The sequence below is a fragment of the Chelmon rostratus genome, chromosome 13 (genome assembly GCF_017976325.1).
Source record: "Chelmon rostratus isolate fCheRos1 chromosome 13, fCheRos1.pri, whole genome shotgun sequence".
Taxonomy (NCBI): domain Eukaryota; kingdom Metazoa; phylum Chordata; class Actinopteri; order Chaetodontiformes; family Chaetodontidae; genus Chelmon; species Chelmon rostratus.
Window position 1 is genome coordinate 11415065 of NC_055670.1, and position 24692 is coordinate 11439756.

Consider the following 24692-nt stretch of genomic DNA (forward strand, 5'->3'; position numbering starts at 1 on the left):
TAAGAGCCGAAGGCCGGATATATCTTCAACACATTTCACATTCAGCCAAATCTGCGCTTTAAACTCGAGGAAAACTAACCGCCTTTAGTGCGCTGCGACCACCTGCATCAGATGAGGTGAGTGAAATCAGTTTATCAGTTTCCTCCCGCCCGTCGTAGAAGGCTTCTTGGCGGATCCGGGTGTTTGTTTGTGGCGCAAAGTGTTGAAAACTTGTGCTAAGAAGTGATTTATAATCGAGTTAACTGGCTTAGGTTCGACTTTCATACTAATAGCACTGTATCAGGGACGACACCGTGCGGCCAAACAAAGTAATAACCAGGAAGTAAAGCAACGAGGCGTAGATAGGGATATGTAGATTATTATTATTATTATTATTATTATTATTATTTAACTTAGGATCGCGGAGTCACGACCCGCCCTACTCTGTAAACTTTGTCGGTCGTGTTTGTGAGGTTTAGGCATGATCGGGGTGAGCCAATCAGAGGCAGAGTAGGGCGGGCCATGCCGTCTCCATCCTTGGTAAAAAACAAACAAACAAACAAAAAAAACTCGCCCTTAGCTATGAGTATACATCAGAATTATGTCTGGACATTGAGAAGTTCTATCATTGCGGAGAGTTTTGGTCGTGCAGGTTTTTATTTTAAGTCATTAATAGAATTCTCTAATAGCAAACTACCAGTAATCACTCAAAATAAAGGAAAATGCAGTGCATTTTTTCTTATAATAAATTGCAAAATTGTTGGTTGACCTCGTGACCAAAGATATTTTCTAGGTTAGATGGAGACCAGATAACAGAGTGAACAGTGAACAGGTTTGAAATGACCTTATTTATTCATACACATTTTTTTTACACATAAATCACATTCAGTATCATTCTTATTGTATTAGAAAGCCATTATGAAATAAGGTCTTTATCCGTCTTCTTTTACACCCCAGGCTGAGTGATTAAAGTCTCAAAAACATAAACTTCAAAACCAGGCTCCAGATATTTTTGTCCACATCGTAAAGTCACAAATCATTGTCAGAGAGCTGGCCTTCAGTGGCTGGTGAAGTACTTTGAATAAGTCTTGTTGTATATGACCTGATTGTCTACTCTGACCACATTCCTCAGGTTTTGCCAAAACCAGGGCTCTGCCGCAGCTGTTCGCGGCCACTCCACCACACTTTTCCCGCACAGCCTCCTCCTCAGGCGCAGGAAGTGAGAGTGCTGCAGGACAGGCTCCAGCATCAGCAGCACGATCACGTCCACATTCTCGTCAAGCAGTCTTTGGTGGGCCAGATACATCGCCAGCTTGAAAACCCCGGTCTTAACGTATCCCTCTGTCAAGACAAACAGGGTCTTGTGACTGTATCGGATGCTCTGAGTGAGGTTATCCACCAGCGGGACTCCAGGCGGCCAATCCCTCTCCTCCAGACACAGAGGATATTGCTTCTCTCCTTCCTCTTCCAGTTTAACTCGCAGATTCCTCATCACCCAATCAGAGACATGTGGATCTTTGGTGTCATAAGTCACAAAGACACCATAAGCACTGTCTGGTGAGTTGAAGGAGCTGTATCCCTTCATCTTAGCTTTCACATAGTGCAGGACATAGGAAGCATCCCAGTAAAATAAGTGAGCAACTGTTGTCACAACCATAAAAACAATAATGAAGAAATGCGAGAGAATGTACATCAAGAAGGCCTGACTGCCATTCACACACTCGTTAATGTCAAAGTATATCAGAACTTTATCCTTCTGGTTTGCTGGTGTGTCACAGGTCACCTCTGTGGTCAGTCTCGGGATCTTTATGTCACTGTTTTCAATCCACAGAATGAAATCTAACGAATCACAGGTACACTGGAACAGGTTTCCGTGCAGGAATAAAGTCTGAATCTGGTTCTCAGGTTTCGGTTGGAAGGTGGATTGATTGATGATAGTCAGTTTGTTGTTGCTAAGGCTAAGAACCTTCAGGCTTTTTGCACCCTTTAGAAAGCCATTGTCCAAGTGGAAAATGTGATTATGACTCAGGTCCAGGAACGTCAAAGTGTGGGTGCCGTTTGAGTTCATTCTTGTCACGTTAACTAAAGAATTGAAGCTCAGGTCTAAAATTTGAAGTTGATGGAAAAACCTCAGATTGTCCCATGTAAAATCAGTAAGTGAGTTGTGACTTATGCTGAGTTTAGTGAGATTACGTGGCAAATATTCATAAACGTCGTCTGGAATCTTTGTAATGTGGTTGTAGGATATATCTAAAATTGTCAAATTAGTAAGATTAGTAAAAAGCATTGTATATGAGCCATCTCTCTGTTTCCAAAGAGTCCCAAGATAATTATTTGTAAACTGAAGTTCTGCCAATGATTTGCTGTACATCTGTTTTGTCGTCAGTGTGTAAATTGAGTTATAGCTCATATTCAGCACTCTCAGGGCTGGCAGGTTTTTTGTAAAATTTAAATTATGCGTCACCCCGAATGCTTTGAAGTAGTGAGCATTGTAGCTGAGGTCTAGTACTTGTAGTTTCTTTAGGTTTTTGAAGGCGTAGTCATAGGCCAGATCAATCTTATTGAAGGACAGGTCCAGGTATGTCAGATCAGGCAGCGAGGAGAACTCTGTTCCATTAGGTGCTGCTGAAAATCCGTTTCTTGAGAGGTTGAGACATGCAATATTCCCATAGCCCTTAAATTGCTCTGGAGAAATGAAGAACAGATTATTAGAGCTGAGGATGAGCACTCGTCCGGAGTCGAAGCACTCTTGCTTGACCAGGCTGTGCGACAGCTCGTAAGAGAAATCTTTTGGATGGGGTTTTATGAGCGATGAAATGGAAAGGCCCGACCTCTGATTGTATCCCTCACTTGGATGTGGGGGACTTTGCGCTGGAATGGGATACAGCCTGTTTTCTGCGAGGTATATCATTTTCAGGTGGGAGAATTTGCTGAATATGGTTGGATCAGAGTGAATAATGAAGTTAGTGCCTAAATTCAGTGCAGACAGATTTTTGAGCTGGTACAGAGGTTTGAGTGTGTCTGGTCCAATATTCTGGAAGACCAAACCCTCCAAATGCAAAGTTCTCAGTGATACGAGATTTGAAAACTCCTTTGAAAGATTTATTGTGGTAGGATAGTACTTGAGAGCAAAGTTGAATGAGAGATCAATTTTTTCCAGCTTGGGAAGGTAAGTTAGAAATGATGCCTCCTCAGTAATTGCTTTTAGCAAGAAGTTGAAAGCCAGGAACAATTGTTTAAGCTTGTTCAGCCTCTCAAACCAGGAGGGCTTCAGGTGGTTCAGGGAGTTTCCCCCCAGGTTCAGTATCTCAAGCTGTGTCAAACTGTGAAATGCATTAGGATGGATACCGAGAGAAATGTTTTGGCAAGGAACACAGGGAAATGGAGCATTTTGACATCTTGGACAGTTCCCATGTATTTTCAGGATTTTTAAATTTTGTAGCCCTCGCAAATCATCTTCAGAGATGTACTCTATTTTGTTCGAACCCATCTTTAATGTGTGTAATGATTTGGGCAATCCTTTGGGAACTTTAGTTAAGTTGTTGAGGGACAAGTCCAGAGCCTGCAGTTTGGTCAGATCCGCAAAGCTGTCGTCCATAATCGTAACCACTTTCCCACAAGGATTCCAGAAGTAGCAGTTTCTCGCTAAGAATAAATGTGTCACGTTCGTCAAGCCAGCGAGGCTCCTGTTATCCAGTGACATAATCTTGTTATTGGTTAGCTCAAGGATTTTCACACTGAGTGGGAGATTGCTGGGAATTTCGTTTAGACAGTTACCAGTCAGTCTCAGTTCATGCAGTTTTGTCAGATTTTTGAAAGCATTCGCAGCAATGATCAGTGCATTGTTCTTGTTTGCCCAGCTGAGATTGAGTTGAGTCAGATTCCACAGGTTAGAGAATGAATTAGCTGAAATATTCTTAATGTAATTTTCTGATAAGTTGAGCCAGGTTGCATTACTAGTTATGCCGTCAGGTACGCTATGCAGATGGCGCCCTTTACAGTCAAAGAGGACCTGAGAGTCGTTGTAGGTTGTGACATCACAAGGGAACTGGGGCAACATCCACGTAGGTACACACGCAGCAGGCTGGGTCTCAAAATGGCAACACAGACAGAACAGCAGCAAGCGCATCCACCGTGTGACACTCTGTAGATACACAATATAATTAGTCAAATGAAGGAATTTATACAGTATGACTAAACAGACTATATCATCAGTCATCACTCATTTTTAATGAGCATACATGTATGGACACCTATGGGCACTCTTGTTTTAAGACATACTTGACAAATTGTGAACCTGTCCTTCAAGTATTGAAAAGTACTTTTCAGAATGATACCAGCTGTATCCAGCAGGTGGCAGTAGTCTGTAAATTAAATATCACTCAAATGGAATAACACTCCTGGTATATTCTCAGAATTGTGAATTCTGGTAGCCCCTTACAGCAAGACTTTGTGGTGGGACAATGATAAACACCAAATACTACACTGCAAAAAGTGGCACAAGTAAAGAAAAATCATAAAGTCACTGAAGTGACAGTAATGTCAGAAACCGAAAGTGTGATCATTAGCTAACATTAGCCACCATAAGCTGCTGGTCATACAAGACCAGCTAAGACTTAATCAGCAAAACTCCTGAGTGTACTGAGCAATGGTTTGTTTTACTGCTATGAATTCTACTTTCTAATATCTAAATGAGTAAATTATTTCTTCCTCCAAAAGCTGCATAATCTCTCTTTAACATCCAGTTGCCCCATTAGTTGCTGTAGGTTGTCAAAAGTGTTTTATTCCACACTGATATTTATTCTGTATGAAGTTGTTCCAGCTCTTCATTAAAGCAGAATGATACAGTGAGTTAAATATGGCTATATTCTAAAAAGTCTTATGAATTATTGAATTGAGGGAATTACTTCCTGAAATTTCAGCCTGACACACGGCATTTTATTTAAAATGAGGTTGTCTGGGTTCGCCTCCAGACTGCTGCTTGGTAAGTGGCTAACTGTTACTTTCTAAAAATGAGCAGTGATACTGACAGAACAAAGATGGTATTTCCCCACACGGCTGTGAGTAAAGTTTAATATACTGTATTTACTCTAGAACACTCCATGATCCAAAAAAAAAAAAAGTTTTTGGAGTCAAACATATACACAGTTGGTATTTGTAAGTACAAGTAGCAGTACAAGTATCTTTTGCTGTAAAGTTCTTAGCACAAAACCACATACGCACAGAATCATTCAAGTTTATATTACAGAAACATCCATTAAAAAAGCAAATGCAGGTAACGAGTAAATCCACAAACACATGCTGAGGAAGAAGTCTGATGAGTCACACGTTAGTTCATTTCGAGCAGATAAATCTATTCTCTGCTATGCATGGAGCAAAGCTTAAAAACACACAGAGAAACTTGAATCAATAAAACTCACCATTGTGCATGTGTTGTATTGGCTCGTTGAAAGCAGGTGACTTTCTGGCACTGGAAAATGGACTTCAGGTAAAAATCTATGCCCCCTGTGCGTGTGTCATCAAGTCAACACAAGTCAAAATGTCCTACTTGATCTCTGTGCTCTCCATTTTAATAAACAGCACACTTAAAGAAATCCCCAATGTTGCTGTAGTCAATTACAACAGTAACAAATTGACCAGTTCGCACATCAAAATAAGCCCTGGGACAGAAGTAGCACGTCAATTGAAGAAGTACCTCTGTTTCATTTCCCTATTTCATCATGGGCCGGCAGTTTGATTGCTATCTCAGTGCAGATGACAAAGCTTGCCAGGCATGAGTGGGGGTAAACAGGCGATTCAAAATTCATTGATATTACAAAACTGTTCTTTTTCTACATTTAAATGTGCACACATTAAAGTTCATATACAGATGTACATTCAGAGCAAGCTTACATGAAAGGAGGAGCTATGTCTTACAGTGTATTTACAGTGTCTCTTTAAAGAGGTTGTTGTATTGTTTGTGGCTTTCCGTTGCTAATACACTCCTCAGGCTGAACCAGAAGTATGGCTGGGCTTGAGGGTTCGTCGGCCACTCCAGCACAGACCTCTTATACAGTCTCTTCCTTAACCTCAGGTACTTTGAATTGCAAGGTACATTCTCCAGGAATATCAGAACGATAACATCGTTTTCTTCATCCATTAGCCTTTGGTGGGCCATGTAGAAAGCTGTCTTGAAGTTTCCACTTTTAATATATCTGCTGGTGAGAATGAACACGGTCCTGTTGCTCTTGTGGATGCTCTGGGAGAGGTTGTCAATCAGGGGGCATCCGGGGATCCAGTCTCGTTCCTCCAGACACAGCGTCAGGCGGCGGTCTCCGCGGTCCTCCAGATGAACGCACATTTCCTTCATCACCCACTCTGACACCGCAGGATCCTCCTTGTCATATATCACAAAGGCATCATAGATGGAGCTTTGGGAGTACAGACGGGTGTAGCCTTTGAGCTTGGCCCTGCAGAAGTGGTAGATGTACCAGAAGTCCCACAGGAAGAGATGGCTGGAGATGGACAGGGTGAGGGAGCTGAGGATGAGGCAAGTTGTGAGGATGTAGAGGATGATTGACAGGTAGCTGTGCTGGCAGGCCAGCAGGTCCACTGAGACCACGGGATGACCTCTTTGCGCCCCTGGAGAGGCACAGGTGACATCTGTGGCCAGTCTGGGGATGGGGACTGTGGTCCTGTTGAGCCAATCAACAAACCAAGTGGCGTTGCAACTGCACAAGAACCTGTTTTTGTGCAGAAGCAGCATGTCCATCTGATTAACAACATCATCTGGAAAGCTAGATTTGTCAATGTGCTGTATGTGATTAAAGCTAAGATCCAGATATTTTAAGTTGTAGGCGTCCTTGAGGAAGTCTGGCGTGAGTTTTAGGATTTGGTTCTTATGTAAAATGAGCTTCCTGAGAGATTTGGTGCAGTTTGACAGCATGCGTGGAACAGTAGTTAAGCTGTTTCCACTGAGATCTAAGACTTGCAAAGAATGTAGAAGTTGCAGTCTGCCCCAAGCGAAGGATTTTAGTCTGTTGTTTTTGATGTAGAGCTCAGACAGTTTGCCTGGCAGGCCGCTGAACACTTGCGGTGGAATGAAATTGAGGTTGTTCTGAGAGATGTCGAGGACAGTCAGATTAAGTAATTTCTTGAAATAATTGACATATCTGGTGTCCCCATCTCTCCACAGCATATCTAGGCGGTTATCTCTGAACTCAAACCTCTCCAGAGACTGACTCTCCAGCTCTGTGTTCGTGGAAGTAGAGATCTTGTTGTGGTTCATCATCAGTATCTTGAGATTTTTTAAGTTTTTTGTGAAATTAAGCATGTGAGTTAAGCCCTCAGACTCAAAATAATGGTTGTTGTTACTTATGTCCAAGATGACCAGACTCTTCAGCTCTTGAAATGCAGTGGAGTAGAGCAAGTCCAGGCGGTTTGAAGAGAAGTCCAGATACTGTAAATTAGTCAGATAGGCGAACTCAGAGCCATTCAAACTTTGGCTCATTGCATTTCCGGACAGGTTGAGGCACCTCAGCTCTCCGAGATTTAAAAACCTCGAATGCAAGAAGAATATGTTGTTTCTGCTTACATCCAGGGTTTTGCCAAACTGACTGCATTCTTTGTTGACAAAGGATGTAATAACTCCTAGTTCTTTATCTTTGTATTTGCAGCTGCGTGCATACTCATCATATCTGAAGTAATGTATCTCTCTCACTTCCTTATTTTGGTACTCAGAAGCAGCAGACATGGGAGACCAGCGCAAAGGCTCTCCTCCAGAGAAACCAACAGCATCTTGGCCGTCAGAGGGGGAAGATATTTTGTTGTCAGACAGACTGATGATTTTAAAACTTCTTAATTCCATCAGAATACTAAGGTTTGCCATTTTAATGAAATTTGTACCCAGATCTAACACCTCCAAGCCTGTGAGAGGTTTTAAAGGAGCAATGCTCTCTGGCTTTAGCTGCTGAAACACAAAGCCCTTTATTCTGAGAATTCTCAGGGATTTGAGGGAGGAGAAACTGCTGCTCAGCCTCAGTGTTTGAGGGTATTTCTGCAGCTCATAGTTAAATGAAAGGTCCAGTTCTTGCAGTTTGCCCAGGAAGCGTGGGAAAGCGGTGACTCCTATCTCTCTTGCCAAAAAGTTTGACGAGAGATCGAGCACCCTGAGCTCCGTTGTGCTGGCGAACCACTCAGACGGCACAGATGTCAGAGAGTTACTGTGCAGGCGGAGCGTCTTAAGTTTTGTCAACATCTTGAAAGCGGTCTTGCTGATTTGAAGTGGCGAATTGTTTGGGCACGGGGAGCAGGGGAAGGGAGCATTGTAACATCGAGGGCAGTTTCCGCTGATATCCAGAATCTCAAGGTTTGTTAGGTTTTTGAAATCCTCATCAGTGACGCTCTGAATGTTGTTGTTGTAGAGATACAGCTCCTTCAGACTTGTGGGTAGTTGATGTGGGATAAAGGATAAGTTGTTTGACTTAAGGCACAACAGCCTTAAGTTGTTAAGCTGCAAAAATGCACCCTCCTCTATGTCATACGAAACATTACATGGGTTGCGATAATAGCAGTTTTGACTGAGGTAAAGCATCTCAACATTTCTGATGTCAGAGAGGTTTGCTTTGGAAATATAATAGATGTGATTCACTTCCAAACTCAGCAAAATCAGGCTTGAAGGCAGGTCTTTAGGTATGCTGTACAGCTGATTGCCATCTAGATACAGCGCTCGCAGATTCCTAAGGCCGGTAAAAGTATTTTCCATTATCGCCACACTCTCTGTGCACATGCGGTCCTTGGGGCCGATTTTGATGGGGACACAGTTGCACCTCATGTCAATCTCAGTCAGATTCTCTAGACCTCGGAAGGAGGTGGAGTTTAATTCAGGAATATGGTTGATGGTGAGCGTCAGGTTGGTAGTGTTTCTTGGGATGCCCCGGGGGATATCTTTGAGGCTTCTCTCAGTGCAGTCCACCTTCACTGCACTGCCGTTGTCGGCCTCACTGACATCACACGGCAGAGTTTTTGGGTAAAAAATCCTAGCTGTCAACATGGAGAGACAGCACCACAGGCCCAGCAGTGCCACACACATCTGTACAGAAACACAGGGTGGTTCACTGAGAAATGCATGCAGGTGGAAAGCTAGTAATGCAGCTACATTCACACATTACTCATAGAACACTTAATGCACACATCAATCAGAGTCACATGCTAGTATCAGCATTTTGAGTACGGTATGCACAGGATATGCTGCTTCATAAGAAAACTAGGGACTGGTACAAGCTAGCGTTTCATTTTCCACCTCCCACCTGATCAAACCAGCCTGCCATTTCACTACTTATAGTATGAATGTGAATATTAAACAATACAGTATATTACAAAGTTAATTGATACTCACCAGGCGGAAGAGCATTGTTCATGTGAGAGACTGAAAAGAGGTCCTGCTACGAGTCCTGTTGTCAAGTTAGATCGAGCACTAACAGAACGTTGTAACACTGCAATATTGATGTTCAGTGAAGAGGTGAAAGTAGCAGGTGGCTGGGGTAGCACATTGTGTATATAATTATTCAGAAGCACTTCCCTTTTGTCAAACCACACATCCAAAACTTCCATCTTTTACAGTGTCTGTGTGGTAACAGTTTTGATTGCTATTTGTTATGTAATGGTGCAAACACGTGCTTCATGCTAAGATAACTATGGCGATGACCTGTAGGATAGACAGGATGAAGGATAATAGTCTCTGGCTCTTATAGTGTAGCATAATGGCACAGCTGGAGGAGCTGTGGGTTATTCAGTGGCTACCACCAGTGAAAAGAACGGTTTCATTTCTGATTAGCCTGCAGGGGAAAGTGAAACCTATGCTTGTGTAGAGGTTCATCATCTTACATGGTAAACACGCTAATCTAAGCTAGGCTACTTTGTGGCTCTATGGCTGAGTAACAATCACTCTCACCTGTGATCCTGTTCAGCCAGTATGTATGTATGTATGTATCGCCCTTCATTTGAGACACCCAAAGCAGGAATAGACATGGTGTTTGGATGAAAACATTTGCCTGATCAGAAAAAAGGCATGATGACAAAGTGGCCTTTTAGCTCTATTGATTGCAGTGTCGGCCTGCCTGTTATCAAATATTGGATGCACATTCGTGGTCCCCAGAGGATGAATTTTATCGACTTGTATTTGTATTGACTTCTGACCTCTGGCATCGCTCCCTGTGAAATATCGCAACATCCACCAGGCGGGTCGGCACAAAATGTGACATCCTTGGTGACCCCCCTGACTTTTCCTCTTGCGTCACGTGAAGTTGACATTTGTGGTTCAGAGTGAAATGTCTTGACACGTATTCGATGGGCTGCCATCAAAGTCGATCCAAAAATTGCATGTTAGCATGCTGGTGTTAGCGTTTAGCTCACAGATGCATTAGCATCATGCGGCGTGTGCTTGGCTGCTCTCACACACAACACTGCAAACACTCTCTCCAGCCCCACAAGTGAAATGGGCCATCATCATTATTAATTGAAAAAGCATTACCAACACTCAGGCTTGAGTAAATAGTAAAATCATGAATGATTAAATATAGTTATAAAACTAAACATAGGTCAAGCAACTTTTCTGTATGAATAATGCAATTTTCTGAGCAAACTTGTACAATCGAGAAGAGTCATTCTGTCAGCCTGTTATTCTGTTTTTAATGCTTCACAGGTCAACTGGAAAGAGAATGAATTATTCTGAATGTGCCATGAATGTAGGCTACCACTGCGAAATTATCTAAAAATACGGCTTGTGTGAGGGGCTGGTAATAAACTGACGCGAACTCATGTTTATGAAAACACAAACAGACGAAAAGTATTTGAGATAAGACTTCTTAAAAGTTTTAATCTTTTTAATGATGCTGACAAAAAGTAACAGGAAAGTACTCAGTGTTCATGTGTAAAGTATTCATTAAATTAAGGTGAATCCAGCAAATGAAAAAGTCATGTGTTACTTTTAATTGATCGTCTTGTCCTGTGCAATGATTTGTCTAGAGCTGTATATAGTCTATGCATTTCTTCAACATAATATATATCTTTACAATTTATAAACAAGGTACTAATAAGGTTGTAATAATCTACATGTTATGCCCCTAATATAACCAATAAATCATTAAAATAATCCCTATTATGTAATATTAGAGAATATACTTGAGAGGAGGGTCATAAGATTCTTCATAGAGGCCTTAATATAATCTATTTAAAACTTTAATGACTCATATAATTTTATTTTTACTTTACATAATAAAATATTGTATACACAAGGCAAGTTTCTTTTTCTTTCACAGCAGTTCACATTGGTTGTTAAACCCATGTCTCTTATGTATGGCTTTAAAATCAATAATCAGGACAAAATAGCAACAGTTTATTTGTTGAGCAGTGTTTTCAGTGAGTGAGTTAGTGTGTTTATAATAGCAGACATGGTGGCAGAGTGATGTGTCAATGCATTCACACTTTGGTCACTGGGGGAGCCCCCCGAAGCCACCTCAGCAGCTTTCAGCAGACACACATAGTTCATGACGACCTCGTCCACCTTGGCTACCACCTCGCGCCGCTCGCTCTCGATGCCCAGGCCTTCCACGAGCGACATGCAGGCTTGCGCTAGGCAGCAGAGGGTGTGGAAGCTGTGCGTCAGAGTGAGCAGCAACTCCTCCGGGCTGCCGTACTCCACGGCCATCTGAGCGCAGGCGCTGCTCAGCACTTTGGCCTGCATGAGAAGCAGCTGGGAGAACGTATCCATGTCGGCCTCGTCGACCTCCGGCTTCTCGCCTCTGCGCAAGCGGCCGACGCTGGAACGCAACACGCCGGCCATCTCTAAGGCATCCTTCCGTGCAAGTGCGAACCCTGTGTGAAGGCTGTAGGTTTTTCCCTTCATGGAATTTACACAAGCCAGCCTCGCCTTTAGGCTCATGTCATTCATCTCGGCTTTATGGACGGCTTTCAACATTGCGTTTCCCTTGCAGCTGAAAGAAGCCGAGCTGACGGATACCAGCGCATGTGAGGGCGCCTCTCTGTCTTCATCATCACCATCAGCGTTTGTCTTTCTCTGCAGGAAGCAGTGACTGAACGGCCCACGGCACCTCCACGTACCTGTGTCCAGCTTCGGTGCTGGTGACTCCGGCAGCAAGGGGGAGGCTCCTCTTGGGAGCCTTCTACCAGATGAATTGGATGCGACTGAGCCCTGGGACAAGCTCCTGGGCAAGGTTTTGGAAGAGAACATCCTCTGTACTTTTGGGGGATCTTGAGACTGGAAATTCTTACCATGGCTCCTCCCTGTAAGTGTGGCTTTGGTCTTATCGAACAGCGCTTCTAAGCTCCTGGAAGTTGGCATTATGCTGCTCCAGTTCCTCCTGAGCATCCGGACCCTGCGTGGCTTCCTGAGGCTGCCTGATGTAGGGCCGCGTGAAGATCTGCTTGAGGAGAAAGTCAGGGCGTGTGGGTGGGGCGCGTGGCTGGCCTGTGTTAGCCCGCTCGGCTCTGTGCTACTTCTTAATGATGACGGTGACATGGTTGTGGTGGTGGTACTGGTCTCATGACAGAGAGCTAAAGATGATTCTTCCCCAGTCCTCTTCAGCTGTGTGCAAGCTACACTAGGGGTAGTAGGAAAACAAAGAGAACTGTTAAGCATCTCCCTTACACCACGCATCCTCTGTAATAGATTCTGTTAATAATAATATTTATATACATCTGAAATGATGATATGTGATGATCTGTTTATCTTAATTCCTGAAGGTTAAAATGGATGAAAAGAACAATAGTGATATTTTAAGAAATCTCCTCATTGCAGGCACTTAAAGGCAGGAATGTATTGTGTTTCCCATCATTTTTGGTTTTGACCCGTTAAAGCATCAATGTCTACATGCAACCCCTTGATGCTGAGATGCAAACAGAGTATTAACAAGCTATTATCATGTCTGTATAATATGTCTTCCTGCCTTTATTTGCATGTAGTAAGTGACTTTAGTAAATGGACCTTTTGTTCTGTTCCTGCACTTACACAGAAACAGGTAAGACAGGGCACCCTCCTGTTTAGTTTTACCTGTGGTTTCTTTTATCTTGGGCATTCTGTGACTGCCGTCCCGTGTAGGTGCGAACCCGGGCTCAGCACTGGTAGCTGCATGGATCTTCCTCAGCAGGGTGGGGTCCATGGGATGGCCAGCCTTCCCCTGGACTGGGGGCCCATAAGCTCTCTCCTCAGCAGTTACGTAACTCAGCCCCTTGAGCGAGGACTCTGACAGTACATGCACATTGTCTGTGGCACAAAGGGGAGAATCCATGGGAGTGACACAGCTGCTGCTGCCTGTGCTACAGCCGGCGTCTATGGAGGAACACTGTGAGCTCTGGAGCGAATGAACGCCTTCGCTCTGTATCGATGACATGCGCTTGTTCACGTGGTATTCGTATAGCCGCGCGAGGTCTTGCTCGGACGGCGGCATCTTAATCTGCTGCTGCTCATTATCTTGTGAAGTGGAGTCTCCCTCTGCAGAGATGGGCCCTTTGGACGGGGAGCGGAGATGAGCATTTAAGTGTTGGCTTCTTTCATCTGAGTCCTGCTTCTCTCCTTTTACTGTCAACCTGTCTGCGTGGGAAGCCTGTGACTCATTCACACATTCTGGAGAGAGATTTTCTGCCATTTTGTTTCCAGGCACTCTCTGCTGCCATTTTTGATGCCGGTCTTTAAAGTGAGTTCGCCCCAGATCAAGTTGATTCATGTAATAGGAATCTCTCACGGTGAAAGCGTTATACTTCCCAACAAGGTGAGGGGGCTCCTCTTTAGCGGAGTCTGGAGACATCATGTGAGATCTATCAGAGGACTCACAGGTATCTCCCTGGATTCGGCTCTCCGCCTCCCTCTGCTTTCCTCTCTGCCTGCTCATTACTGAGCCCATGTGCATCTTAGTGAAGTATTCACTGACTGACTTTATTTCCATTGTCTCCGGCTCCATCTCGCCACCATCTGAGTGAAAAATCTGGGAGGAGGCGACGGCAGATGATTTCGCCTCCTCCTCCTGATGCTCCTGGGGGTTGTACTGCATACTTGTCGCGCCACCGTCGCTAGGTGCCGGGACCTCTGTCTTTTCCTCACTCACGGCGTGGTACCCTTCTGTCATGGCTACATGCATCCTCAGATGGTTCTCCGAGTGTCTCTGAGCGGTGGCCAGCTCGGAGCTCTCTGTCATCTCGGAGGAATTTGTCTCGTTGCCAGAATCTGAGGACTCGGGACTAAATGCTCGTGATATTTCTACACCTGTGTACCACAGAAAGACAAACATCTCATTAACAACTTCATCTGCGGTACATGAACAAAATTAGTCACATATGGTTAATGGTAATGACAACTCTGGTTCCAAAATAAGCTCGGACGTTGTAAAACATAGATGAAACAGAATGTGATCATTCGCTAATCCTTTCCGAAATACACTCAACTGAAAACAGTGCAAAAGCCTTTTAGATATATTATATAAATGTTAAATGTTATATATATTATAATATATACAACATTTCACCTCATCAACTTCATTGATTTTTGTGAATATCTGCTTATTCTCAATTTGATTCTCAGCAAAAAATGCTGTTGCTGACTGAAAACGATTGCATTTTGTTTTCATTATTTATGTTTTACACAGCATCCAAACTTTTTTGGAATCAAGGTTATAACTCTGCATGAAAGGGGAGAAGAGGAGTGAGCGATTACTTTGGAATAACACTGACAATTAGTAAATGTAATTTACCAGTAGCATTCCAAGTCCTAAAATTATGGCATCTATAAAATATTGCTGGAAAAGCTGAGGATGACTATTTGTAATAATTCAATTATTTCATTTTTTCTATATTAGCGACAAACCTCACTGGCCTTGTGCAGCGTGCAGTTGAGAAATCAAACAAAACTGATGCAAAAAACAACAACAAATCCTGACAAATGAAGGATGCTGTAATGAACATGAAAGTGTTTGTATGCTCAAATGAATGAAGAAATACTCACACAAATGGAAACATAGAACAAAATGGGCTTTATTGAAAAAAAAAAAATCGACAACAACAAATCAAAAGTGAATGGCTGGAACATGTGCGGTGTTAATGGATGAACGTTACAATAGTGTAAGGAGAACCTGTGCTACTCTCAGACTGGGCTGGACTCTGTTCCTCAGATGCAGCCAGGGCCTCGAGTGCCTGTAAGGTGGACACCACCGCGTCGTTTAGAGGCTCCCTGTGGCCCTCTGCTCTGTGGGTGGGCACTGAATCTATGAGAGACACCGGGATATCGTTGCAGGCCCCCTGGGCTCGAGTCCCGGCCCCCTGCTGCTCCTCCTCGTCGGAGCTGTCCCTGAAGCCGGGAGGAGGAGCAGCGATGGCCAGGTTAAGAGAGTGCAGCAGTACGTCATTGTCCTCCTCGTCATTACCCTCCGGTGGGGGAGGGAGGGAGGTCAAGTCAATGATGTCATCGCTGGACCCTGAGAGCGAGAGTAGCATGGGCTTGTCAATGTCACTCATCACCATGTCCTCCTCACAGCTGATGTCATCCTCATCCTCTGCGTCATCTGTTGTCTCTGCGTAGCAGATGTCGTGCAGCAGCGGCTCCTCGATGCATTCTGCAGGACCAAAGATTTTGGTGGAGTACTGATACCCATCCCCGTCTTCTATGGCATCCATCATCTTACAGTCCTCCTCGAGACGCCTATACATGGGGCTGTGATTGTCTAAAATCTCTGGTCCTTCATCCATCAGTCTCTGGTAGCCCAGATTTTGGGGGTTTACACTGTCTAAGGGAGGATCTCCAAATATGAAGGAGACCTTTGCACTCCTGGAGGAGTCTTGGGGTCTGGGCCTTGGGAGGTTGAGGTAAGTTTGGGAGCAAGGGACTCTGCAGCACTCCACACGCTCTGCCATGTGCATGGAGTGCTGTGGCTGGTGGATCTCAGTTATGTAGACTGGCTGGCCTTCACCTCTCCCGTGGTCGAGGTATTCACACTCCACGTCAGAATAGTCCTGGCTGCACCTCTGGTTGTTTCTGTCCTCGCATCCTTTATGTGGTGTGCTGTATGTGCACTCGATGGCCTGGTAGTTCTGCTTTACTCTCGCTGCATGGCCTGCAAAGAGGAACCAAAATTGAGGCAGGTCTATTTTAACAGAACACTTTCTGATGAGTCACCCTGTGATAACTTCAGACATACTTGTTTCCATACTGTCTGTGCTTTTGGCCACATTGAAGATGGAGCGCCGAGAGTCCACCAGTAATCTGTAGTAGCCAGCAGTCAAACAGGCCAGATTCATCGCATCAACAGACTCCATTAAGAGAGTGATGGGCTGTGAAAGAGGCAGATAAGCAGATGACAATGAGTACAATACAAATGGGAGAGCGGGGGCTGTAGAATGAGGTTATAATGACTGCTGAACAGACTTTGTGTTCTTGGGGCAAAACTATAGAAATATGCAATAGAAAATATATGAAAAAAAAAGTCTGAAGGCTCACTAACCTTTACGTCCAGAACATGCAGTTCCACTCTAACCCTGTTCTCATCTTCTGTATACATCTCAATGCGGTTGACATGACTGAAATCAGCCAGAAGTGCCACCAGGTTTGTTTTGGTGTTAATCACATGGCTGATGCCATATTTGGGCCCCACCAGCAATGTCACCTCTGTGTGCTTCTCGCCTTGCTGTGAAAGGGAAGAGAGAGTCAGCACATATATCACCATTCTGCATGCAAATGAACGGCATGTTCGCAATATGAAAAAACAAGACGTTTTCACTCACAATTAGTGTGGATTTAAACACCCGTCCTCCATACAGCCTCAAGTCACTGAGATACTTCAGATAATGCACCTTTGCCTGCAAGGCGGTCAGCTGGAATGGAGAGAAACAAGACACGTGGGATAAGATACAAGCTGAGATCATTTCAACGAGTTATTCACAGCAGAACGTTAGCTTCAACTGAGGAGCAACATTATCTGTTCAAGGGACCACCCAGCACCATGATTTTGAAACTCAACACTAGGTGGTAGTCAAGAGTCTTTTCAGACGCCGTGCAAGGCCCCGAGAGAGGAAAAGGAAGAGGTAGCACACTGTACCTTTTTACCAGGCGGCACCAGGTTCTGGTTGGTTTTGAGGATGTGAGTGAGGGCTTTTTTGATGTTCTTCTCTTTCATGCTAGACAGCACAGCAGGAGGCAGGAACAACGCCAGACCCCACTCCTTCCTGCAGACGCGCAATGCATAAAGATTAGAGAAGGTCACTCAATCACTGTCAAAAACAGTCCAGTCATCATTTCTGACCGGTGATCGATTTACTTCACCCACAGGTTGTGCATTGATTAACTGACAGGCCACTATCACAATCATGAACTAACCAGCGGGGACGTGTCTTCTGGCATCACAGCAGAACTGTACTAGAGCGATCGTTATTGCTATGTTGTGTAACAGCATTCTGGACTCAGTAGCATCCTCTCCAAATGGAGTAAGTCATGAGAAACAACAAAATGAAATCCTGCCCATGTGGCACAATGTGCAATCCAATCTACTTACTCAATATACTTGAGGGAAACTTTCTGGGACTGCTTGGTATTGATGGTTAGGATGTACATTTGCAGGGCAGCCAGATGGAGGGCCGTGTCGTATTTCAGCTCTGACCCAAATCTCTCCAACACCACATCATTACAGCTCTGGAGGAGCCGCAGAGGGAGAGGACAGCAGGAGGTTACACCTCAGACAACAACACAACGACAGCAGCCATGTGTTTGCTGAGGCCATTATTATAGACTCAACTCTAGACAGGGATCTAGGCCTGAGGTGTTGTCACCATGAACTATACTGTATGCGTTATCTGCATATGCTGATACTCACTTGAACATAGAGGTACTCAAATGCTACAGCGTCTCTCCTAAGCAGCTCCACGGGATCCTTCGGGACAAAAGTGATGCGAAAGAAGCACTTCATCTTATGTGACCCCGGCCTCTGCGTCACCTGGAGCACAAGTCGGGAGATAAGGACGGCCCCATTAGTCAAGTTTTTCAACCGCAAAACAAGCAACATTCGACATGAACTGAAATCGTGGAGTCTGTCAGGATTAATGTACAAATTTGACAGGGATTCAAGGAACAGTTTGACATTTTGGGAAGCTCATTGCTTTCTTGCCGATAGTTTGATGAGAAGATCAATACCACTCTCGTATCTGTCCGTTAAATATGTAGCTGGAGCTTAGCTTGGCAGAAAGACTAGAAACCGGGAGAAAAAGATCACAAAGGGAGTGTAAAAACAAGAAGTAGTGGTTTTCTGGAGGGACAAATAAATATTGATCTTCTCTGAATCCTGGCAAGAAAGGGAGTATCTCCCAAAACATCCAACTATTCCTTCAACATCCTTCATGTATGACCAGTCAAACTGACAAAGAGCCTGCGGTTTTCCTCCTATTGGACTACAGCATGAATACAAAAATACTTTACACCAAAGACAGGGGTGATATCCTCCATCAGCTTTACTAGTGAACTGCCTCTCTCCTGTTCAGCGGCCGAGGCAGCTGTCTCACCTGAGTTAGCATCTCCTGCTCATGCAGGAGCATGAGTTTGCTGGCCGACCCCTCGGCTCGTTGCTCCAGCATCAGAGAGAAGTGCTCGATGCTCTTAATGGATAGCTTTTCTTGCAGGGTCAAGATGACATCCTTTCACACACACACACAGAGTCACGGTTAATACGACATGAGTCCCATGCAGATGCAGCAGTATGCTCATGCTCAGCAGTGACCATAAATCGCTTTAACGGCTGAGCACATACAAAAAAAAAAAAAAAATAGAAACGTGACCACTACTGACCACACAATCACAGTTTCAACTGATGAAGGAAATGTGAAGTGCTGACCATGTACTTTCTGCTGCACAGTTAATGAAGTTCAACATGGTTTTGTCAGAATCCTACTTGAAATTCAAGCTCCAAGAGAGGAGTTTGCACATGCACAGCGCAACTGTGAATAACATTGGACATTAACATCACTGTAGATTACGCAACCTCATTTCACAGCGAAACAAGGCTATTTTACGGCACCTACCTTAATGGATGTGTTGCTGTCAAATTTAAATGATTTAGTCTGCCCGTTCTCCAGGTACACCTTCAGAACATTTGGCATGAAAAGAAGAGAGTTGTCCTTCACCGTTTCCTGAGGATGGAATAAGAATGATCTCATCAACAAATCTCACTGTTTTCGAATTGAGGCTTGTTTATAGACTGGGAGTGCATGGGAGCTGGGTTTGAATTCAGTAATTGCAGGAGAAAATGATTGCACATTCAGGAACTCAGTACGACTGAGGATTAAAGGAAAAGTAAAGGAATGGTTCCACATTTTGGGAAAGATGCTTAATTTGCTGTCTTGCTGGGATGAGAGGACTCATACCACCTTTGTGTCTGTGAGGTATTTACGAAGCCCCAGCCAGGAGACGCTTTGCTCAAGCTTAGCATAGAGACTTGTAGAGACTCGTTTTTACACGCTAAACAAACAATATTCTAATTAGTGAGCTTTTAAAAGTGCTGGTAAGCAGTGCTTTTTTATGCTAAGCTAAGCTCTCCTGACTGTAGCTTCATATTTAACAGATACAGATGCTGCAGCGGTAGCGATTTTCTCATCTAACTCTCTGCAATGAAGCACATTAGCATACTCTCCACATTTAATTCCTTTAAACATGTATGCTACCTCCTGTGACTCCTTCACATTTCGTTTCATTTCGTTGCCATTTTTCATTCAGCCAAAACAGTGGTGAAAGTAATACAAGTAGCACAATGATGCACCTTCCTTAATAATCTCTGTCTGCTTTCATGTATGCTGCCATCCTCTTTGCTCAGAGGATATGCCTCCTTGATGGTCTTCTTACTTTGCGGTTGCTTCGTGAAGAAGCCTCCTCTCTGTGTGACACATCCGACAAATCAGGGAAGCTCTCTGTGAGAGCGTCCCCCTTTTTTCTGTCAGTCATACCCACATGCTCTCTATTTCATCCCCATGATGGCAGTGTGATGAAAAGAAATAGGAGGAGAAGGTGCATTTCTTGCTCATGCGTGTCTTCATTTTTACAGCTCGTGATTTCTAATATTTTCCCTCTGCTCTACGCCAGCTTTTAGAGCTCAACTCCGCAGCTGTCGCCTCCTGTTCAGAGTCTTGATGTGTTTGGAACGAAATGGTGTCCAGTGTGACTTACGGGAACCTGGCCATTGATGATGACCTCTTCAGCAAAGCGGACTTTAACAGGATTGGTCTTTAACTTGGCCTTCTTGGCTGCGCTGATGAATGCCGATTTGGGCGACTTTTGGAGGGAAAGAGGAGAAAAAAAAGCTTAAAGGACAATCAGTTAGTTTGGAGACGAGTCATGTATTTTTTTCAGCTCAAGCCCACAATTCAAGGACGTGCTCCCCTCTTAAAACATGACAACCTCCCATTTCTGCACTCAGTGCTGATGCAATTAAGGTGGCTCTGTGTAAGGGCATGAGAGGGAGGACGCCGGGGCTCACTGCTGGTGTGTCATCGAGGCTGCAAAGAAACGGCTGCTAAACGGAAGCAATTACAGGCTGGATTATGAGAGCTGCTTGGTCCTCTGAGTATTGTGGAATACTACATCCATGCTTTTTTTTCCTGCAAATCAAATCCTCATTCAAGTTAAGCCACTTGTTAAGTGGCTGTTTTTTAAAGACTCAACACTCATCATGCTGAGCCTCTGAAAACACCATGAACAAAATGGTAAATTGAAATGCACGATGAGTGGATGTGTTTAGACATTACATTGTTGCATGGTATAAAACACTATAATCACTGCTGCAGTATATAGATAATTAGCAGAAAAGAAACAGCGTATATGTTGTTCTCTGTGAACTGTGAAGAAAGGCTGAATGTATATGCTCGTGGCACCGTATGTTCACCACCACCTGGTGCTCTGTGGCTGATGGTAAACGTTGATGCGGCAGGTTCAGCTGAGGTCTTGCGAGGATCTGACAGTACAACATGAGACGAATTGGACAGAGTGCAGCAGTTGGACTCTCTTTGAGTTAGCGGGGCTCTGACACTCAGCTAAGGCCGGACTGATACAGTGCCAGCACAAGCATATGGCATGATTAATGACTTGTTTTCATGGAGTCAAAAAAAAATCAGCTCTGCAAACAAACAGCCTATAGGAGGGCACTCGATTTCATTCATAGAAGACAGAGAAACTCACTGGGTACGGCTGAACAACGGTCAACAATATGGACTCCTTGCAGCTCCTGCAAGACACAAAAAATATGTTTTTACTGAATGCTTCATTTTTAACAGGAAATGTAAACGAGGCAAACAAAATGGGAAATCTGGAAATATTTCAGGTGTTATTTTTGAGACATCATGGCGGACAGTAGCAGGAGGAACATTGTGTCCCGGTGATGCTCCAGGAAGCCCTGTCTTGCTTCCACAGTGCAGAGTTTTACTGCAGAGACTGAGCTCATTCAAGGCCACAGGAGCTGTGAAGGAGTGGCCACATGGGCACTTTTCCCTGTGCTAATGTACTGTTTACAGACTGCAGCACAGGTCATACGAGGACCAAACGCTCACAGCCAGCCACTCAGCTGTGTCACTGATATTAATCTAATGAGATGCATGAAGAGACATCAACACCAGCGTACAGCTAAGTCACCGTGCATGGAGCAGGTGGCCACAAAAATGTCCAACTGAAATACTTGTAACAACAAAATGAATAATTTTTATCATGAAATGATGACAACACAATGAAAAAAATATAAATCACGATGGACTAATTCCATGCTGAAAGTATTTACCTCCCTTCAGGAGCCTTCATTGTTTATCATTTACAGCGCTGAGTCATCAGGGATTGAATGTGCCTTACGTTACAATACTGACTCACCAAAAGCTGGAGCTTCTAGATACAGATGTTACCTTGCGAGGCAACATCTGAATCCATCCTGCCAGGCTTCACGCAAAGATGCTCCATAACAACCAGGTTATCCATTACAAGCTGCGTCAGTGGTATGAAATGACATACACTTCCTGTCTCCTAAGTGGGCGTGGTCGCCTCTCTTGGATGGTTCATCCAATCACCTGCAAAGTATTTTTGTGAAAGCGCCTGCCCTTCTCCAGTTTGCATTGACGACTTCCCAGATGGCCCCTGTTTAACAAACCATCTGGCATGTGAGGTTAATACAGATGTACTTATACTACATCTGTAATCTAACACAACTTAACACACACGTGATCTCCATTTAACTGATCATGTGACTTCTAAACAAACTGGCTGCTCCACAATTAGATGGAGTGAAAATATGTGTTGTATTTCATATTTGTCATTAATTAAGTAGAGACTTGTAGAGATCAATTTTGTGTTTCTGTTAATATTTGTCAAAAAAAGACACATTAAGTCTTCTCTGATTCAACGCTGTAAGACAACAAAGCATGAAAACTTCCAAGAAGGGTGAAGAGCTTTTCTAGGCACTGTACATTTATCGACAACAGCAGGCAAATGGCATCTCACCTTAGTGTGTTGTCATACCTGACAAGGTCAATAACCCTCTCCCTGGGTGCTGAGCTGACTGGCTCATCATTAATCATGATGATCTCGTCCCCTGGGATCAGCTTGCCTTCTGATGGACCCCCTGCCAGCACACACCAAACATGAGTTAAGTAGTAATAACTGTGCACAGTCAGGCCATTTTTCCTGATAGTCTTGGTTTCCTGACTTGTGGCTCAAGGCTTTAATGAATGCTTACTCATTGAGTGCTGTTAAAATCAATGAATCATCGGACTGAGTGAATTTCTCCCTTTCTGGCTACAATTTAGGGGGATTTCATCTGGGAATGTGTTGATAATAGCCACGGATCGAGTGAGTCACTGTTGTATTGGAGCTCACAGGCACTTTACCTGGTGTGACTGAGCGGACCACCACAGGTTTCTCACTGCCTGCCACAAATCCAAAGCCAAGCACCGGGTCTCGTCTCATCTCCACCTTCCGGGGCGCTGGTGGCACAAATTTGTCCCCGTCCAGACGAACCTCCTCCAGGGAGCTGCTCTGGGAGATGTGGCTGTGGGAGGAAATGACATGTTTTGTTTTTGTCATTGCTACTGGTTGTTTTTCTTACATTGTACAACACTGCTTTTGTATGCAGTATTGTGAAACCACTATTAGTGCATCTACAAAAAAAGATGTGTAAATTTCAATATTACAAATTTTGCAATGAAAATGTTTGCTGTATTTAAAATTTAAAATTAAAAGGACATATAAAGAACAACAACAAATTCGAATTTTGAGTATTCATGACCCAAAACATGCAGTAATTTCCACTGTAGCTGAAACGAGTAGTTGATTAATCGATTAGTTGACTAACAGGGTATTCAATAACTATTTTGATAAATGACTCATGATGAAGTCAAAGTTTCAGCAAAAGCTGGAAACATTCTGTGACTTTTGCCGATTATCTCCGTGTGTTCTATCGTTGCAAACTGAATATCTTTAGGTGTTGGACTGTCCAAAAAAATCAAGACACGTGAAGACTTCATCCCAAGATCTGGGAACTTGTGATGGGTATTTTTGACAGTTTTCTGACATTCTATGGACCAAATGATTAAAGAAAATATGCCACATTTTATGTTAATGTACAATCAGTGTATAGGTTAGCCTGTTGACCTAGATGTTAGCATGGTGCATGGCTAACGTGGCTAGCTGTTGCACTCCACCAGGCTGAGGTGATGCTGTAATATTGCGGGACAGTCGAGAGACACTGTGTGAGCATTAAGCCTCACCTGAACTGAATAATGACATTCATAGGTTGGATGCATGTAACTAGTTTTTCCTGTTGCTTTATGTGCTTCATACTGCAGTGCTGGCTCAGCTAGCATTAGCTTGTGCGTGTGTTGCAGCTGTATGTAAAATTACTTGATAGACCTGCCCTGAGGGTAGCAATACAACTACAGTATGTGTGAAAAAGAAAAGATCAAACTACAGGAATTAATTTGCTTGGCAATGTTATGTAACTCTGATTAGCACCCAGCAGCTAGCTGGCTCAGTGGGCGAAGCTTGTACGCAGTGCATTCTGGTACATGGTACACATGGCTCCCCGAGCAGGAGATCAATTGATTACATTTACAATCAACACTGATTGAACATCCATGAAACATTTTCCCTTTCCTTAATTGTTAATGGAAATAATCATCATTAGTTGCAGTTGATTTCAAAATAATATAATAAAAACAATTACAACTGCAACTCAGACTGAATACAGCTAAAAATATAACTGCTAACTGTACAGAAAACGGTTGTTTACCTTGTGTCTAAATCAATAAAATGGTTAAAGACTGGATGGCAGATATTGTTTTGAAATAAGGAGCAATGCTGCAAAAATAGAATGTGTGGGCGACGGTAATCAAGCTCTGATGTTTGTGTCCTCACATTGCAGATATGCACTGTGGGTTCTATCGAGAGGCAGCTGCAGGTTTCTGTAGTACTCACACTGTTATGTGTCACAGAGCAGGCTTTTGCCTTGCCACACTAATAAAGATGCAGGACAGGTAGGATGTGGAGCGTCATGCTGCTGAGACCTCCTGACTGCCTGAGTTGGTGGTTTGCTATCTCAATGACTGTAAGAATCCTCCTCTCAACAGCCGCCACCAGGCAAGACTGTACAACTTTGACCTTATTTACCCTAATCAATGCATTTTTCTTCATCCCTGCAATATGGTTATAATTCCTTGAGCTT

The 24692-nt window shown here is 43.7% G+C and overlaps 3 protein-coding genes and 1 long non-coding RNA gene across 4 annotated transcripts in view; 1 reads left to right on the top strand and 3 right to left on the bottom strand.

Annotated features, from left to right (window-relative positions):
* LOC121616007 lies at positions 1–23204 on the top strand. The gene is made up of 3 exons (XR_006007288.1): positions 1–116; positions 1112–1536; positions 20081–23204. It is a non-coding gene; the product is annotated as an uncharacterized LOC121616007 (long non-coding RNA).
* On the bottom strand, positions 830–5529 carry LOC121616005 (toll-like receptor 8). The gene is made up of 2 exons (XM_041950586.1): positions 5400–5529; positions 830–4123 (listed from the first exon to the last, which is right to left on the bottom strand). Exons 1-2 carry the CDS (start codon positions 5400–5402, stop codon positions 1037–1039), a joined length of 3090 nt encoding a protein of 1029 aa, XP_041806520.1. The 5' UTR covers positions 5403–5529; the 3' UTR covers positions 830–1036.
* On the bottom strand, positions 5890–9479 carry tlr7 (toll-like receptor 7). Its single transcript, XM_041950584.1, has 2 exons — positions 9356–9479; positions 5890–9049 (listed from the first exon to the last, which is right to left on the bottom strand). The coding sequence occupies exons 1-2, from the start codon at positions 9368–9370 to the stop codon at positions 5903–5905; spliced, it is 3162 nt and encodes a 1053-aa protein (XP_041806518.1). The 5' UTR covers positions 9371–9479; the 3' UTR covers positions 5890–5902.
* The window catches only part of frmpd4 (FERM and PDZ domain containing 4), a 25190-nt gene continuing 11851 nt past the window's right edge, over positions 11354–24692 (bottom strand). Inside the window, exons 3-17 of the mRNA XM_041950583.1 lie at positions 22861–23021; positions 22493–22595; positions 21173–21218; positions 20165–20269; positions 19027–19134; positions 18511–18642; positions 17829–17948; positions 17511–17647; positions 17058–17184; positions 16744–16833; positions 16464–16646; positions 16161–16293; positions 15099–16076; positions 13028–14236; positions 11354–12573 (exon numbers count right to left, since the gene is read on the bottom strand). Of these exons, the coding sequence (XP_041806517.1) occupies positions 11354–12573; positions 13028–14236; positions 15099–16076; positions 16161–16293; positions 16464–16646; positions 16744–16833; positions 17058–17184; positions 17511–17647; positions 17829–17948; positions 18511–18642; positions 19027–19134; positions 20165–20269; positions 21173–21218; positions 22493–22595; positions 22861–23021 (4852 nt within the window). The remainder of the gene's footprint in view (positions 12574–13027; positions 14237–15098; positions 16077–16160; positions 16294–16463; positions 16647–16743; positions 16834–17057; positions 17185–17510; positions 17648–17828; positions 17949–18510; positions 18643–19026; positions 19135–20164; positions 20270–21172; positions 21219–22492; positions 22596–22860; positions 23022–24692) is intronic.